We start from the raw sequence: 19621 nt of genomic DNA, 5'->3' as shown, positions 1-19621 counted from the left end.
GGGCAGTGTGGGTGTGAGACTCAGACCTGTCACTAATTGTGTTTCACAAACTCGGTCCCACGTTATGTTTTTTGCCCTAGCACTACACAGCAGATTCAAATAATCAAAGCTTAAATTAGTTCATTATTTGAATCAGCCTTGTAGTGTTAGGGCAAGAACACAAATGTGCACCACCTGAGGTCCCCAGGAGAGTTTGGGAAACACTGCTAATAGCTCATACACTTCACATGGAGCCAAGAAATCAAAAGACAACAATAGTTTGGATAAATTTCAGTGCAAATTATCAAGTTTCACGGTTGTCCATTAGCGGAAAAACTGCTTATACTTGCCTGTCAACAACATGCATGTCCTAAAAGGCTCACATGATGCAATCAAACCCGTAGTAGGCCTGTCACTGCCTTTAAAAAATAATATATTGTGCTCATAAATCTCAAAAACAGGTTAAATACATTTCTTTGCAACAAAAAACAAAAGTACAAAAACAGGTGAAATAAATATATTTTATTATTTTCGTTGTCATCATAATTATTAACACATCAAAGTGCCAACAGACTGACAGTCTCTCCCAACCCTTTTCCATCAAGATGTCTCCTCTCTTCAGCATTCATTTAGAGGAACCAATAGGCCTTAGCCTGGTCCCAGATCTGTTCTTGTTTACTCCATTGCTATCATTTGACAAGCCAAACAATGAGTGACATGGAATTAGTATGGTGGCACAGACAGACTGGCACTCAGGCTAAAACCAATGGGCCTCCCGCCACCATTGAACCTCTCCTCAGGATCCAACCATGCATAAAATCTCCCATTTAAAAATAAAAATATATATTTAAAAAATGATGCATACCACTGATATACAGTTCTGATAAAAACAGGCGTATTGGTCACAAACCAAATGGAATTATAAACATGGCTTCTTTTACAATACACAGAAAACAAATGTGTGGGATATAAGTGTAATCTTTCTTTTTAAAAAGGGGCACATTATTTTTCTTCAACTATATATTTTTTTACAGTCCGAATGCGCAAGGCATTTTGGGCACCCCCAAGTGTCATTTGAGCACAAATTGCAGTACACACAGTCAAGCACACACACACACACACACACACGAGAGAAGTGCTTACAGCACCCTGGAGTGTCAGCAGTTGCTTATAAAAGCACATATTGGACCATATTGGTATAGTTTGTCTGTACCTTGTTGGTTTTCTAGAAGAAGCAGGGGAATACCATGTGGTTCCTTATCATATGCATCTCAGTTCACTGCCTTTTACTTTAAGTCTTTCCCGAATCCCAAACCCACCTGTCCAATCCTCTCAGATCTACACAAGTAAGGAGCAGGGGTTTTGGGATTCAGGCCTAGTCTACCATACACTACTATCACTAACTAACAGTCCCTCTGAGTGGGGGTGTGAAATTAAAAACCAAATGAAGGACAGCCGCCAAGTCTGTGTTCAGAGTAGACTTCTCATTTCAACAGCGGAGTGTTAATCCACAATGGTAAATGAGGCCACCTGGTGGTGAGAATGAAACATTACATTCCTGACTAAGATCCTTGTGCAACACAACCACAGACATTCACATACAACATTCACACACATCCACTCACACCCACATACACAGAAGCAAAAGTATTACAATCAGTGTAAAAAATCTGAAGTCTTTAAAAAATGTGCAAAAAAGGTCATCGCTAACAGAAACAACACAAGACAGTCTATGCTCAACAGAGTAGAAGTCCGTCGTCCAATGAGTAACCTTGAAGAAGCGAGCGGTAGAGAACGCATTATGTACCAGTTTTAAATAGTGCATATGGCGTCACTATTTCTGTTGACAGTTGATCTCAGCGAGTCCAGTGCCAATGGAAATGTTCAGTTTCATTTTTACAGGCAATGCAGGAGGGTAAGGAAGGGGTCTAGGTTCTTGGGGACCAGCTTAGCCGATAACACGCACGGTCGCTATTTTGCTTCTCAGACTACAAAAATGACAATTATTTTTCTTAACCAGCACTCCTTCAGCGGGCGAGAGAGACCGGATTTAGTACCTATGGCTGAGGGGGAGTTAATGCCTAGGTGATGGGAGAAATGCTCGATCATATTTCAGGCTAGTTGATCAGTAGGTTTCCTGAAGTCCTCACACAAAAGAGCTTGTGTTTCCATACCGTGAGTACCTATGGGTTAGCTTACAGGCAATGACCACAACAACAACACCCCCTGGAGTCAAATAGACAGCCACTTCCATCACTAACTTAAAAAAGGACGAGGTCGACATCCAATACCTATCCTTCTGCATCTAGAAAATAAGGGTCAAATATATCTGACATTCACTGTGCAAAGCAGCACAAAACAGGTAGCACTGCTGTGATTTTAGATAAGTCTACGTGTTAGTAATGTTGAGGTATGGCTGAGTACAGCACTGAAACCAGGGATTGACATCTGGAAAAAAAAAATGTCTGAGTATTCTCATGCAAACCATTTCAGGTACTCGAGTACTCACATGCAAGTACAAAACAGGGCTGCTGGCAAAACCATCTTGCAGTATGCTATCGATTGCTTCAATTCATTTTTTTTTATGAGATATTTGCAGTGCACTTGACACACTCCAAAAAAATAAAACACATATTAGAGTTTGAAATGTTGTCATTTGAAACTGCTAAATAGTTGCATTTGCAAATTTCCAATACAAATCGAGAATCGAGTAGTTGAGCCCATCCCCAACTGAAACATACTGAAAACTGCTCTGGTGTGTGTGCGCATGCTAAAGGAGTGTTTGAGAGGAGCAGCATGTGAGACATGACACAGCACATACTACTACAACATACCAGTACTTTATTTTGCAAGGCATTGTAGGGCAAGAGGGCACAATAGTACCAGATGGTGTCCAACACTGTGGAGTATAACTGAGTATTCACCAGTACTGTCGAGTATTGATATTGGCATAATTGCAGAGCTTTTTGCTGAGTACTGTTCAGTGCAGTAGTATCTTAGTCAAGATGTAAACTGGCTAACATAGTGCTTCAGCACAAAGTAGTACCTGATATTAACATACAGTATGCCTACAACTGAGTAACAAGCATCCTAATTGGCTAGCGGTTCTCCACTCTTCCGGTTTTAAAATGCCATAATGTACCTTTGACCAATCAACTAAGGCCTGCCTAAACTTTAGGCAATCAACTGGCCTCGTAGTACCACACGGCCAATCACAGAGTTCAGATGCATTTCTGTTAAGAACTGAAGCACCAAACCCATTATGATGAGCACTCTAGGTTTCCGCTTTGGTGTGTCTCGATTGTATCTGATCTGGGGTCAGTAAGAGACCTATGACCCCTGGTGAGGAGAAGGCAGAGAACAGTGCCACAACACTTGGATATGATCCGCACCGTAAATAGGCTGGTACTCGTCTGATGCATACCGAAAACGTTTCAACTAGACATGTTCCTACACTGCTAAAAAAGGCACAAGGCAAAGAACAAAAGGCTGGGAGGGGATTTGACAACAGACCCTGACAGACAGGTGACCTGACTGACACAGCAGAGGAACAGACGGACACTCACAACTGTCGCGGGACAGACTGAAGTAAAGCGAGGGATCCTAGCAACAAAAGCATTTTTTTCAGCATCGAGAGAATGTCTACAGTATAAGTAAGAAGAATCGTTGAGTTCTGGGTGCTCTACATGGACTGTGAATGTGCAAGTGAGGGGGGAGCAACGTAGGCAGCAGTGTTACAGGAAGCATGTGGGGGGGGGTGTTCTCCTCACCCGGTGTTCTGGTTGTGGATTCGATAGCAGCATGCTATGGGTTTTCAGCTGTACATTCTGGGTCGAGTCAGGACCACACTAGGGGTGCGTTCAGCAGGACACAACGTTATGCAACGCTCAGATCGATATAGCATGTAGAACAAACCTTCCCCTAAGATATGTAGAATAAGGAATCGTTTCGGCTCTAGTCATGCCACCTCTATCTGCAATGTGTTCCACAACGTTTGCCTACTAAACGTGGCCCAGATTATCATGATCATCACCTCAAATCTCCACTAAGGTCCAGATCAGAAACACAGACGTGGACTCAGTGAGCTAAGTGCAGAGTGACTGAGTCCCACTCCACAATCAAAAGCAGGAGATATTAATCATAAAAACATTTTCAAAAAAGGTTATTTTGTCATCTTGGTTGAGCAACTTACCATGTTTCTGAAATTAAGGTGCAACTTTTTCTCTAAATGAGTTCTTTCATTAATTCCTCCTTGCCAGTCTCCTAAAAACAGAGACGCAGGAGTTGTAGTCCCCACCGCTACCCACCTCATCCAATCACCAGATGGATACCTCCCACCAAGTCCTCTCTGGTCCAATGGGGGCTTTCTGTCTGGAGCTGGGAGGGTGGAGTCAGGGGGAGTCAGAGGCAGCGAATCATCTAAGGACATCTCTGGCAGTTCAGGGGTCAGGGGGAAGGGGCTAGTGAACAAAGATGTGCCTCAGAAGGTCGTCGGCCGAGGGCCTCAGCTTGGACTCCACGAAGATGCGCTTGAGGAAGTCACGGCCATGGTCAGAGACGTGGGCGGGCAGCGAGGGGTTGGTGGGCTGGGTGGCGATCTTAAAGATGGCCGCCATGGCCTCAAACTCAGCCCAGGGGGGCCGCTGGGTAAGCATCTCCACCACCGTGCAACCCACACTCCTGGAGAGGACACCACTGACATTAGCCAACATCATCATCATTCTCCTCATCAACAGTTGACATGACATCCCACCAGAGGCAGCTGGTGGGAGGAGCTATAGGAGGACAGGCTCATTGTAATGGCTGGAATGGAATCAATGGAATGGTACCAAACCTTTTGATACTCTGCTCCATTAACTCCATTCCAGACATTAAAATGAGCTCGTCCTCCTATAGCTCCTCCCACCAGCCTCCCACTCAACACATCAAGATTGTTATTGGTTCTCATCTCACCAAGATTTACATGACAGTGGCTGTTACACTCATCTACCATAATCTCCTTTCCAGATCCACTCTCCTTTCTGACCACTAATTTGAAGAGACTTAATTGAAAATCATATGAAACCTCTTAAAGGTGCAGTGCAATTAAACTAGATTTTCATGCTCTGTTATGATATTTCCACACTATGAGGTCAAAATAACAGTCTGAAATTGTACAAATTATAATGAGCTTTTGGTGTAAGAGCGGTTTGAAAAAAATGCCTGGATTTCAGCCTGTTCAGGTGGGATGGAACTTTTGGCCCACATGACAATGGGATCTGATTATAATAGACCAATGACTGGTCATTTGGGTAAGGGGGTGGGCTCTAGACCATCCTATTAGCTAATCACAGGTGTGTATCCAAATATCTTCAAAATGTGTGTTCCCTAACGCCCACACGATCAGGCAGAGCAAGGCGAAGGGACGCTCAGGGAAATACATGATCAAATCAAATGTAGGAGTTATTTTCATTACATTTTAGCCATACAGTGATTTTTTTTTTTTAAATACAAAGACTGCATGTGGGCTTTAAGTCTCAGCCCATGGTTTGAAAGAGGAGACAAGGAGGTGGAAACTACTTTGCTGGTAAGTCTGCCTCAGTAATAATCAGTCTTACCAGATATCAGCCTTCCTGCCATAGCCCTCTCCACTGATCACCTCTGGGCTCATCCAGTAGGGAGTACCAGTCACTGACTTGATCCCTGTTCCTGACAGACAGATGGTCTGTAGCCGCCTGCTCGCCCCAAAGTCCCCCAGCTTCACGTTTCCCACAGAGTCCCGCAGAATGTTGGCCCCTGGAAAAAGAGGGAGGGACAGGAAGAGGTAAGGAGGTGGTGTAGGTACATTCGCTCATAAGAAACATTACCCAGAAGGCACTGCTTGAGTTACAGCAATGCTCCCCTCAATACCCATCAAAATTCTGTCATAAGCACTACATGAACCAGAATATGTGCCCAGCACTCTCATTCATGAGAATGGTCCTTCCTATCGGAATCAGCAACATTTTACTCCAATATTCCATCCATTTATCCCCTTCTGTACCTTTGATGTCTCTGTGGACGATCATGTTGCTGTGGAGGTAGGACACTCCCTCCAGGATCTGATGGGTGTACCTACGCGTCACGTTTTCCGTCAAGGCCCCGTACGACTTCAGCTGGTCTTTGATGGAGCCCTGGGGACAGAGGGTGACCATATGGGAGTTAAAGCAACCGGCGGGTCCATTCCAGGTCATCGTTACTGCAGCAGCGCCGTGCCGGTCATCTGTGAAACTTCACTGAAACAAATACAACCTGGAACACAGCCGACATCGCCACACTGGTGGACGGAGACCGGATTGAGTTGGTCTAAGTTCAGTTATTCAACCGTATACACACACACTTACCCCGGGCATGTACTCCATAAAGATGGACAGAGTTCTCTCGTTGGAGTCTCGTAGACAGCCGTAGTACTGGACGATCCGTTCATGGCACAGGTTCTTCAGTAACTGGATCTCACACTCCAGGGCACTTACCTCCTGCAGATAGACAAGATATGTTGAGTGCACAGTGTACACAACTCTCGACAAACACAATCTCTGTTCCACTCACCTTGCTGGTCTCGGGACTCTCTGGGTCAAACTGGACCTGTTTAACAGCCAGCTCTCTGCCCGTGTCTGCATCGTAGCACAGGAAGACCCGGCCAAATGCACCCTGACCCAGCAGCTTACCTAGCCGCCAGTTCGTAGGGGCACGTGGAGCTGGGGACACATGGGGGAAATCAAATCAGGTCATTTGTGTGCGCTTCCAAGAAATACGTTTGTTGCAAAGTGCTGAGCAGCTACCTGGCCAGACCAGCTATCCTTCCACATTAACTTTCTTCCATTCTTCCACCCCCACATAAGCATTCTTCTCTCCATTCTCAAACCGTCCTTTTTCTCCCACCCTCCCTATTCTCTCCCCCAGCCAGCTCTACTCACAGCGGCTGGGTGGGCTGATGTCCATAACGGAGAGGGTGGGGTTGGGTTCGATGTCACTGCCCCTGCGTCTGCGACCCCCGGGCTCCTCCAGGTCTGGGGTGAATATGCTGCTGCCACTGCTGGTGCTGAGAGACTGCTCTGTGGGGCTGAAACTGACCGGGGAATGGAAGCCGTGGACCTGGGTCCGCCGCGCTCGAGGGAACGTCTTTCGCCCTGCAGGGGAGGATGGGAGAGGGAGAATGAAGGTAAACAACAATAGTTTTCTGTCATACTCTAAAAATAAAAGAATCGGACTCGGGACACCCGGATTTAAGGTTGAATTGAATGGGACTTTTTTTTTTAGAGAGGGTCTGTTTTTGTTGTTGTTGGTCCCTCACCATCACTGTAGTCCTGAAGGCCAAAGGAAATGTGGTATCGCCTTGGGTAAGTGCCCCCTTTCCCCGACTTCTCAAACACTGGAATATCATACTCTGGGTAAACTTGGTGGTTGTCTGGGTAGCTCTGTGCCCGGGGCATACGTGACTTAGGATAGTTATCACTGCAAGGAAATACAGGAGGAATACATGCTTTAAAAACAGTTTGATTCAGAAGATGAAGTGTTGAAGGTTACCACAATGCATGCTGGCTATGTGGTTCTCAGTTGGATGTTCACGACTCACCTGTCCAGTGGGCTGTCCAGTGAGGGACAACTCCCTGATGCAGAGTTCTCTGGACTGCTCATTGACAGAGGGTCCAGCATCTAGAAAGGAGAGATTGAGTTTGTGACTGCTGTTATTTGTCATACTCTGAACATGTTAATAGAAATGTTCATAACTGTGGTAATGAAGGCCAGTTACGAGTAGGCGAGAGTGTTAGGACCAGGCCTTAGTATGACTGTTCCTAATCTGGGCCCCTGTCTCAATCTTTCCCCAGTCTCAGAGGTGAGGTCATAGAGATAGATGACTCATCTTTGTAGCTGTGCCATTATGGCATCTGTGTGAGCATGGGCATCGCCATTGAGGCCATCTCCATTTTAAAGTAGTCCATTTTCGTCTTTTGTGTATAAAAAAAGAAGAGTGAAGCTGATATTTGTGATTTACCACCAACTGCAGTGCTGGAGTCCTGGACAAAATCGTGTCACTCATTTATTACAGCCCCTAGATGGCGGTGATGTAGCTTAAAAGCCATTTACAAACCATAGGCAACCCAATTTGAAGAAGACGACGCTCTGATTGGCTGATCGCCCAACCCATAGGAATACCCCAAACAGTTGACTACTTTAAAAAATGGTGGAAGTCCTAAAAGGCAATGTCAATGCTAAAACAGGTTAGATGGATAAAGAGTACTCTATCCATCTCTATAGGTGAGGTTACCTGGTCCATGCTTTCTGGAATGAACTCTCCCTCGCTGTTAATGCTGGTGAAGGAGCCGTTTCTGGCCACCTGCTGGAGGGCATCGGGAATGTAGCCTGGAGGCGGTGAGCTGCGGTCCCCGGAGTGGGACCCTGGATGAAAGACAATTACACACATTTCTAGCTGAAGACTTACTACTAGACTGACTGGTGGTAAAAGACTATGTGTTTTGGATGCGTCTAATGTCATGAAGCAAATGGATTTGGAGAAAGAAATGGAAAGTATTTACTAGAAGGACAATTTCGCAGATGAATTAATGAATTACACACACACACACACACACACACACACACACACACACACACACACACACACACACACACACACACACACACACACACACACACACACACACACACACACACACACACATTTACATTTACATTTAAGTCATTTAGCAGACGCTCTTATCCAGAGCGACTTACAACACACACACTTGTCATTGAAAACACCACAGAGTTGATGACACACCTATCAAAGCCAGCATGCTTTTATTGTCTGTGGCCCTGAAGCGGGTGTTGTCCAGGTCTTCGTGTGGGGGCAGCAGGTCCATGCTGGACGTGGAGGTCTGAGAGGAGAAATTAAACACCATCCATATCAAAACAGTTTTACTATACAACCGTTTCTTTTCCTGAGTAAAACAATGCTTTTATGTCAGCTTAAACAAAGGTCTTAAGATGATTCATTCAAGTAAATACTCAAGAAAGTGTGCTGAACATAGTGAGCTGTTGATGGGTCAATCAGCCAGTACTGCAGTATGGATTGTGTGCGATTCCCTACAGTCACTGTGCTGTGATCTGGTCTAGGCCCATATCCACCAAGCCTCTCAGAGTAGAAGTAATGATCTAGGATCTGTCCGCGTAATCTTATTCATTATTATCCAAAAGACTCAACTGATCCTAGATCAGCACTCCCAACTCTGTGGTCCTAACCTGAGAGGAGGCCTGGAGCACCAGGAGGATCTTCAGGCTCTTCATGTGGACGCTGCGATCCAGCAGCTCCACGGCCTTGTCCAGGTCATCCTGAGTGGTCAGAGGAATCACCAGCTGGGAGGGAGGAGGGGAGAGAACCACAGAGAGGGAAACAGACAGATCAGCTTGGAAGAAGAGGAAGAAATGAGAGCAAAACGGCAGGAAGAGAAGGAAGTGAAAGAGAAGTGGAAGGTATATTGGTAGTTTCTCTCAGAACAATAAATTATCTCGCTCAGACATGTTGAGGATTTTGGCTTTTGGTGCTTATTTGACTGCCAGAAACCAACACTGTGACTTGGGGCTGGGCTATATGGCCCAAATATCATATCACGGTATTTACAAAATATTGGACGGCATGACAGTATTTTATGTTATGAATAATAAGTTCTAAATTTGCTTTATGACCCTATAGTGGCAACACATACATCCTAAGTGACTTCAATGTGTCTTTCTCCAATCTGATGGTTGTATAGTGTTCAATTCAACCAAATATCATTTCCTGCATTTTAATCAATTTCTGCATTTCTTGCACTCATTTGAGATCTCCACACTGTCACGTAGGGCTGCACAATATGGGCAAACAATCTAGGCTTTATTTTAAACCAAATGTTGCAAAACAAAAAAACATTTCTCATAAGAAACTAGTTCCCTGGTATACAGAAAATACCCAAGCTCTGAAGCACCTTCCAGAAAATGGAATGGAAATGGCGCTCCACCAAACTGGAAGTTTTCCAACTAGCTTGGAAAGGCAGTACCGTGCAGTATCAAAGAGCCCTCACTGCTGCTACACCAAACTGGAAGTTTTCCAACTAGCTTGGAAAGGCAGTACCGTGCAGTATCAAAGAGCCCTCACTGCTGCTACACCAAACTGGAAGTCTTCCAACTAGCTTGGAAAGGCAGTACCGTGCAGTATCAAAGAGCCCTCACTGCTGCTACACCAAACTGGAAGTATTCCAACTAGGTTGGAAAGGCAGTACCGTGCAGTATCAAAGAGCCCTCACTGCTGCTCGATCATCCTATTTTGCCAACTTAATTGAGGAAAATCCTAAATGTATTTTTGATACTGTCGCAGAGCTAACTAAAAAGCAGCATTCCCCAAGTGAGGATGGCTTTCACTTCAGCAGTGATAAATTCCTGAACTTCTTAGAGGAAAAGATCATGATCATGAGAAAGCAAATTACGGACTCCTCTAATAAATCTGCGTATTCCTCCAAAGCTCAGTTGTCCTGAGTCTGCACAACTCTGCCAGGACCTAGGATCAAGGGAGACACCCAGGTTTTTTAATACTCTATCCCCTGACACATTGATGAAAATATTCATGGCCTCTAAACCGTCAAGCTGCATACTGGACCCTATTCCAACTAAACTACTGAAAGAGCTGCTTCCTGTGCTTAGCCTCCTATGTTGAACATAATAAACGTCTCTCTATCCACCGGATGTGTACCAAACTCACTAAAAGTGGCAGTAATAAAGCCTCTCTTGAAAAAGCCAAACCTTGACCCGGAAAATATTTTAAAAACTAATCAGCCTATATCGAATCTCCCATTCCTCTCAACATTTTAAGAAAAAGCTGTTGCAGCAACTCACTGCCTTCCTGAAGACAAACAATGTATACAAAATGCTTCAGTCTGGTTTTAGACCCCATCATAGCACTGAGACGGCACTTGTGAAGGTAGTAAATTACCTTTTAATGGTGTCAGACCAAGGCTCTGCATCTGTCCTCGTGCTCCTAGACCTTAGTGCTGCTTTTGATACCATCGATCACCACATTCTTTTGGAGAGATTAGAAACCCAAATTGGTCTACACGGACAAGTTCTGGCCTGGTCTCTGTAGATGGTTTGTCCTCTATTATTTTACCTCTTGGTGATGTCATTCAGAAACATAATGTTAATTTTCACTGCTATGCGGACGACACACAGCTGTACATTTCAATGAAACATGGTGAAGCCCCAAAATCGCACGCCCTGGAAGCCTGTGTTTCAGACATAAAGGAAGTGGATGGCAGCAAATGTTCTACTTTTAAACCCGGACAAAACAGAGATGCTAGTTCTAGGTCCCAACTGTGAAGGACCTCTGCGTGACTCTGGACCCTGATCTCTCTTTTGACGAACATATCAAGACTGTTTCAAGGACAGCTTTTTTCCCTCTATGTAACATTGCAAAAATCTGAAACTTTCTGTCCAAAAATGATGCAGAAAAATGTATCAATGCTATTGTCACTTCTAGATTAGACTACTGCAATGCTCTACTTTCCGGCTACCAGGATAAAGCACTAAATAAACTTCAGTTAGTGCTAAACACGGCTGCTAGAATCTTGACTAGAACCAAACATTGTTATCATATTACTCCAGTGATAGCCTCTCTACACTGGCTTTCTGTTAAGGCTAGGCCAGGTTTCAAGGTTTTACTGCTAACCTACAAAGCATTACATGGGCTTGCGCCTACCTATCTTTCTGATTTGGTCCTGCCGTACATACCTACCTGTACTACGGTCACAAGACGCAGGCCTCTTTACTGTCCCTAGAATTTCTAAGCAAACAGCTGGAGGCAGGGCTTTCTCCAATAGAGCTCCATTTTTATGGAATGGTCTGCCTACCAATGTGAGAGACGCAGACTCGGTCTCAACCTTTAACTCTTTATTGAAGACTCATCTCTTCAGTAGGTCCTATGATTGAGTGTAGTCTGGCCCAGGAGTGTGAAGGTGAACGGAAAGGCACTGGAGCAACGAACCGCCCTTGATGTCTCTGCCTGGCCGGTTCCCCTCTCTCCACTGGGATTTTCTGCCTCCCACCCTATTACAGGGGTTGAGTCACTGGCTTACTGGTGCTCTTCCATGCCGTCCCTAGGAGGGGTGCGTCATTGATGTGATCTTCCTGTTCCCCCCCTCCCTCCCCCTCTCCTGGGTTGTGCCGTGGGGAGATCTTCGTGGGCTGTACTCGGCTTTGTCTCATGATGGTAAGTTGGTGGTTGAAGACATTCCTCTAGTGGTGTGGGGGCTGTGCTTTGTAAAAGCGGGTGGGGTTATATCCTACCTGTTTGGCCCTGTCCGGGGGTGTCCTCGGATGGGGCCACAGTGTCTCCTGACCCCTCCTGTCTCAGCCTCCAGTATTTATGCTGCAGTAGTTTGTGTCGGGGGGCTAGGGTCAGTTTGTTATTTCTGGAGTACTTCTCCTGTCCTATTCGGTGTCCTGTGTGAATCTAAGTGTGCGTTCTCTAATTCTCTCCTTCTCTTTTTCTTTCTCGGAGGACCTGAGCCCTAGGACCATGCCCCAGGACTACCTGACATGATGACTCCTTGCTGTCCCCAGTCCACCTGGCCGTGCTGCTGCTCCAGTTTCAACTGTTCTGCTTTATTATTATTCGACCATGCTGGTCATTTATGAACATTTGAACATCTTGGCCATGTTCTGTTATAATCTCCACCCGGCACAGCCAGAAGAGGACTGGCCACCCTACATATGCTTTCTCTAATTCTCTCTTTCTTTCTCGGAGGACCTGAGCCCTAGGACCATGCCCCAGGACTACCTGACATGATGACTCCTTGCTGTCCCCAGTCCACCTGACCGTGCTGCTGCTCCGGTTTCAACTGTTCTGCCTTATTATTATACGACCATGCTTGTCATTCATGAACATCTTGGCCATGTTCTGTTATAATCTCCACCAGGCACAGCCAGAAGAGGACTGGCCACCCCACATAGCCTGGTTCCTCTCTAGGTTTCTTCCTAGGTGTTGGCCTTTTCTAGGGAGTTTTTCCTAGCCACCATGCTACTACACCTGCATTGCTTGCTGTTTGGGGTTTTAGGCTGGGTTTCTGTACAGCACTTTGAGATATCAGCTGATGTACGATGGGCTATATAAATAAATTTGATTTGATTTGATTTAGGTCTACACCATCACTGGTATTATCAGGCTGTTCAACTAGTTACGTTTGCTCTTACTCAGTACATTTATTAGCTAGCTAGCCATTAGCGGCAAACAAGATTTAGGCCCAACTTCCTAAGGAAAGACAAACTAGCTGTTTGCAGATGTAAGAAACACAAACTAATAGTGTCATTGTAGAACACATGAGGATTTATATTAAGAAGCAAAGTGAAAACATCATAGCTGTCATCAACATCATTGTAGCATCTGCTGCACTGACCATGCAGACAGAACGCAAGTGTCTCAAGGTTTACTGTATTATTGTATTTTATTATTACTATGAAACAAACAAAGTACACATGCTTGTGGTTGAGGAACAACAAAAGCGCTCCTTCAGGGGCAGAGGCAGGGGCTAGGTCTGAGTGGAAAGCGCCATGGTGAGAGATGACTCGAGTAGCAACGTAAACAACAACAATGGACGTTACACACGGCATATCACAAACCAAATATTCAAATACCGTTATAGAAGGTCAAGTTGAAACCCAAACTAGTCTGTACATCAATACCGGTCTTTTGTAAAAATACGGTATACAGCCCAGCCCCACTGTGGTGATGATGTTATCGTGATATGTACCTCATTGTTGGTGTAATGCAGGTCCATGGCCTGACCGAAGGCCACTTTGGCTTTGTTCCCCAGGTCATCAAGCCTGACTGGGCGAAAGAACTGCAGGATCCTCTTCTCCCCTTTGTACTCAAACTTCACTCGCACATCGTTCTGTATAAACACACACACACACACACACACACACACACACACACACACACACACACACACACACACACACACACACACACACACACACACACACACACACACACACACACACACACACACACACACACACACACACACACACACACACACACACACACACACACCAGCATTCATGAGAGGAAAGGGGATGAGGAAGAGAAATGCCATTTATTGTATTGAGAGTATTCTCTGATCAGTGACAAGTTGAGAAGTGGACAGACCTGATTTTTGGGTGAAGAGGCCTTGGGTTTGCCCAGGTCAGATAGGGTCATGGCAGGGCGGCTAGAGCGGTGCAGTTCGGCCAGGTCCTGCATTATAGAGTTCAGCGCCTCCTGTTCGTCTGTTTGGGGCAGATCGAAAGCTCAGAACAGAAAACACAGAATAGAAGGGATAGAACAGAGAGTATTGCAAAGCATTCGCAGGGCACCTTAGGTGATCAGATATGGCCTAATGTCATGACAGTTCAGATGTATTACAACTGCGTCTATGTGTTGGGAGGAAGTGTACATACTCATCTTGACACGTTGATTCACCCAGGAGTCCAGGATAGAGGATTCTCCCATCAAAGGGGTTCCTTTCTCCTGTAAAATCTGAGTATTGCACACCAACAGAATTAGTCACTCACTAGCAAGCAGATTCAACCAAGAATCAGACTGCATTGCTAGCTAAATATAGTTTACATTGGGTCGTGCCATTTGATTTCATTCACTTTTTGACCGCGTCACCTTTTTCATTTGAATTAAATATATATATACTGCTCAAATAAAATTAAGGAAACACTAAAATAACACATCCTAGATCTGAATTAATGAAATATTCTTATTAAATACTTTTTTCTTTGCATAGTTTAATGTGCTAACAACAAAATCACACAAAAATTAACAATGGAAATCAAATTTATCAACCCATGGAGGTCTGGATTTGGAGTCACACTCAAAATTAAAGTGGAAAACCACACTACAGGCTGATCCAACTTTGATGTAATGTCCTTAAAACAAGTCAAAATGAGGCTCAGTAGTGTGTGTGGCCTCCACGTGCCTGTATGACCTCCCTCCTGATGAGGTGGCGGATGGTCTCCTGAGGGATCTCCTCCCAGACCTGGACTAAAGCATCCGCCAACTCCTGGACAGTCTGTGGTGCAACGTGGCGTTGGTGGATGGAGCGAGACATGATGTCCCAGATGTGCTCAATTGGATTCAGGTCTGGGGAACGGGCAGGCCAGTCCATAGCATCAATGCTTTCCTCTTTCAGGAACTGCTGACACACTCCAGCCACATGAGGTCTAGCATTGTCTTGCATTAGGAGGAACCCAGGGCCAACCGCACCAGCATATGGTCTCACAAGGGGTCTGAGGATCTCATCTCAGTACCTAATGGCAGTCAGGCTACCTCTGGCGAGCACATGGAAGGTTGTGCACCCCACAAAGAAATGCCACCCCACACCATGACTGACCCACCACCAAACCGGTCATGCTGGAGGATGTTGCAGGCAGCAGAACGTTCTCCACAGGGTCTCCAGACTGTCACATCTGTCACATGTGCTCAGTGTGAACCTGCTTTCATCTGTGAAGAGCACAGGGAGCCAGTGGCGAATTTTCCAATCTTGGTGTTCTCTGGCAAATGCCAAACGTCCTGCACGGTGTTGGCCTGTAAGCACAACCCTCACCTGTGGACGTCGGGCCCTCTTACCACCCTCATGGAGTCTGTTTCTGACCGTTTGAGCAGACACATGCACATTTGTGGCCTGCTGGAGGTCATTTTGCAGGGCTCTGGCAGTGCTCCTCCTGCTCCTCCTTGCACAAAGGCGGAGGTAGCGATCCTGCTGCTGGGTTGTTGCCCTCCTACGGCCTCCCCCACGTCACCTGATGTACTGGCCTGTCTCCTAGTAGCGCCTCCATGCTCTGGACACTACGCTGACAGACACAGCAAACCTTCTTGCCACAGCTCGCATTGATGTGCCATCCTGGATGAACTGCACTACCTGAGCCACTTATGTGGGTTGTAGACTCAGTCTCATGCTACCACTAGAGTGAAAGACAACCAGCATTCAAAAGTGACCAAAACATCAGCCAGGAAGCATAGGAACTGGCTCATCCAGGAGCCAGTTATTTTAGTGTTCCCTTTATTTTTTTTGAGCAGTGTATATTTGCCCATGGTAGAAGTGGTCAGAAAGTAACTTTTTGGACCCGAATGCCGAAACATTTAGGAGATAGAGGTGCTTAAAGATGACCCATTTTGCACACCCCCACCCTACCATGAGACATCCATGTCTTCATCACCGGAAAAGATAAACAGTTCAGTTTGATATACATTTTAAAGCTTACAAACAGGGTTGTCAAACTACTTTAATAATATTTTAACGTCAATTATCTAAAAACTCTTATTTTACACCCTATTTTACATCTTCTGTGATGCTTGTGTTGTGCCGGCCATCGGTTGAAACACAGACATTGAGGCTCTTGAATACAGGGTGAGTATGATAAATGTACTAAAATGGGAATAACATTTCAACGTTCAAAACTGGTAGCACAAAGATGATTGGATTGTCCACACATCAAAAAATGTTTACTTTAATGGAAATATAATTTGTTGTAAATTATACTGTCAGTCCTCCATAGGAAACCTATTGAAATCACAGAAATATAGATAATAGAACCAACATTCCCATTTAAGTTGACATTCGACAGTGAGTGGACCAGCTGCCATCGTTGTGGTAGTAAATGGAAGTAAAAATGTTATTTCAATTTAAAAAATGCCAATGATGCACCAGTTAAATTGCAGTGGTCTGAAGGGGTCTGAAATATATATCTATGATTGACATGACACTAAACCTGTATTCAAGAGTATGCTGTGTAACATGCAACAATTTAATATACTGACCAAAAATATAAACACAACATGTAAAGAGTTGGTTACATGTTTCATGAACTGAAATAAAATATCCCAGAACTGCTCCATACGCACAAAAAAAACATTTATCTCAAATGCACAAATTTGTTTACATCCTTGTTAGTGAGCTTTTCTCCTTTGCCAAGATATTCCATCCACCTGACAAGTGGCATATCATGCAGTTATGCCACAGATTTCTCAAGTTTTGAAGGAGTGTGCAATTGGCATGCTGACTGCAGGAATGTCAACCAGAGCTGGTACCAGATAATTGAATGTTCATTTCTCTACCATAAGCCACTCCAAATGTCATTTTAGAGAATTTGGCAGTACGTCCAACCAGCCTCACAACTGCACACCACGTGTAATCACACCAGCCCAGGACCTCCACATCCAGCTTCTTCAACTACGGGATCGTCTGAGACCGGCCATCAGGTATCTGTCTAATTCTGATTGGCTGGGCCTGGCTAACAAGTGGGTGGACCCATCTTTTAAAAAAAAGAAGTGGGCCTCAGGATCTTGTAGAGGTATTTTTGTGCATTGAAATTGCCGATCGATCAAATGCAATTGTGTTCGTTGTCCGTAGCTTATACCTGCCCCATACCATAACCCCACCATATTGACATGAGCAAATCACTCACCCACACGACACCCACCATACACATGGTCTGAGGTTGTGAGGCCGGTTGGACATACTGCCAAATTCTCTAAATCAATGTTGAAGGCAGCTTATGGTAGAGAAATTAACATTACATTCTCTGCCAACAAATGTTAAATAAAATTATATTTGATCCTTCAGCTGGTCAAAATATCCACACGAAAGTATTATTAAACAGACATCAAAGCGTGGGTCTGTGTGTGGGGCAATCAAAATGTGTTTGCTTATGACCGAAGGCATGTGCACAAGACAGAAGTACATGCACGCACTCATACCAACAGGTCTTTACATGTGGCAGGTTATAGAAATGTCTACTTCAGTAAGTTAGGTAAACAATACTTTCCTGTTGATATTTTAACAAACATGTTAAGCAGCTGAACGACCAACCGCACAGACAACCGGTAGAGTAAGTTCAAATATAATTTTATTCAACATTCTGGCTTGTAAGGAAAGTGTCCACAATTTTGCTGTACTTTGTTTCAGACTGTATACCAATCATTTGTATCAAAGTCTGATTTATTAGGCAATGTAGGGTGGGGTGTGCAATTTCACGATAACAGTGTGACAGACTTTTTCACATTCAAATGTCAAACAAAAAACAATATTTGCAAAGCTAAACTAACCATAGAACTTAATGCACAATTACTACTTTCAATTTCCACTTCACATTTGACAAAAAAACACATTTACTTGAAGAACAGTGCAGGTGTAAACTTTGGTAACAGAGTGAAGGTTTGTGCCATCATTCTGTTACTTTGCATCTGCACGTTCTTAAGTGAATGTGTTTTTATAAAATGGTAAATGGAAATTGTTTCCGAGTCTGACAAATCTGAGTCTCAGCGTCACTGTTACCGTGTAGTTGCCCGTGTGCAAAATTGGTTCAATGTGAACACCCCTCTATCTACTAAAATGTTTTAGCTTTCTGACCACCTCTGCCATTGGCAAATATTTAAAGTGTCATTCAAACCAAATGGGGTGCGGTCAAAAAGTGATTGAAATCAAATGGAACGAATCCATATGAGGCTATCGTTCAAGCAAGTTAGCAATGCACGCTTATCTAGCTAATTGAGCTGTAACATTCGGATCTATGACTATGGTCATTATCTCTCTAAACACTTCGATCCAAATCAACATGAGACACCCTCATTTGCTAGCTGCACAGCTAACCAGTCGGTTCATGACAGAAGTTGACAGCTAGCTAACGTGTTAGTTGGTTATCGACGGTGACATGCATCTGTGCTAGCAAACTGATATTATCTGATTTACAATCAACAATTTGCAAAAGACAGCTAACGTTCGATTACATCGCCTGACAGGGAAGTTGTCGAGTTAGCTGGTTAACGTTAACTAGCTAAATGTTTTCCACGATTAACTTGCTTGCTACCGGTACGTAGCTAGTTAGCTACGTGACGTGGGCCACACACATCGTGCAAATCAATTCGTCAAGTACTTTCCTTCTGTAAATTGTAACGGTTAACTAAAATGTTTCTGATTTACCTGGGTGGATTCAGTATCTTCACTTCCTCATCCACAGGGCCAGCGACAAGAGCCCCGGCCCCGCGGATAGCGGTCTTTGAGAAAGCAGAAGTTTAGAGTCCGCTTCGAACTTTACTTGAGTCCAAGGCCCCGAGCTTCAGGCCAAGATATCACTAACGCTTGTGTTGTGCAAGACGTTCTTCGACGTGAAAACTGACAATGGCGACGTGCACAAATTAAAACAAGCATTTGATTATCTATCCGTTGACGAGAACTTAATCCACACTTCTGTTTGATTTGTAAACCTAGCTACATGAAAACGGTTCTACCGACACAGCTCAGCTGCAATCTTCCCCCGATAATAACAGCAAGCCTAGTTGGAAGAGTCCAACCACAACACAAGTTTGTTGATGTCAGAGAAATGTGTGTGTGCTTCTGGTTTCGTCATCAGAATATGTGGTCGTTCGATTTGGCTGTCAGATTAATAACACAGACAGAAGAGGTAACCTAGAAAAATAAAAATAGTTATAAATATATTTGTTAATAACTTACACTCCGAGTCCTGCACTTTATAGTTAAAATATTCATACAATAATTGTAGAAATCTCACATTATTCCGTTTTGATTCAAAATAGGTCAGAATGCATTGC

General features: G+C 44.4%; 1 protein-coding gene across 1 annotated transcript; it reads right to left on the bottom strand.

Annotated features, from left to right (window-relative positions):
* Positions 1-486: 486 nt before the first annotated feature.
* On the bottom strand, positions 487-19393 carry LOC124008084 (mitogen-activated protein kinase kinase kinase 2-like). Its single transcript, XM_046319018.1, has 15 exons — positions 18993-19393; positions 14464-14542; positions 14174-14292; positions 13773-13913; positions 9238-9351; positions 8777-8873; positions 8267-8397; positions 7574-7653; positions 7292-7452; positions 6915-7127; positions 6547-6695; positions 6342-6473; positions 6002-6131; positions 5577-5754; positions 487-4659 (listed from the first exon to the last, which is right to left on the bottom strand). Exons 2-15 carry the CDS (start codon positions 14513-14515, stop codon positions 4440-4442), a joined length of 1917 nt encoding a protein of 638 aa, XP_046174974.1. The 5' UTR covers positions 14516-14542; positions 18993-19393; the 3' UTR covers positions 487-4439.
* Between the last annotated feature and the right edge of the window lie 228 nt (positions 19394-19621).

Source organism: Oncorhynchus gorbuscha, linkage group LG21 (genome assembly GCF_021184085.1).
Source record: "Oncorhynchus gorbuscha isolate QuinsamMale2020 ecotype Even-year linkage group LG21, OgorEven_v1.0, whole genome shotgun sequence".
Taxonomy (NCBI): Eukaryota; Metazoa; Chordata; class Actinopteri; order Salmoniformes; family Salmonidae; genus Oncorhynchus; species Oncorhynchus gorbuscha.
This window is presented reverse-complemented; position numbering and strand designations above follow the sequence as displayed.

Bases quoted from the DNA above. Each gene is read 5' to 3' on its own strand.
- LOC124008084 (XM_046319018.1), bottom strand. From the start codon at position 14,515: ATGGGAGAATCCTCTATCCTGGACTCCTGGGTGAATCAACGTGTCAAG. The intron at 13,914-14,173 runs GTCTGTCCACTT...GTGTTTATACAG, and splicing joins CCTCTTCACCCAAAAATCAG to AACGATGTGCGAGTGAAGTT. The intron at 6,132-6,341 runs GTAAGTGTGTGT...CTCTGTCCCCAG, and splicing joins TTATGGAGTACATGCCCGGG to GGCTCCATCAAAGACCAGCT.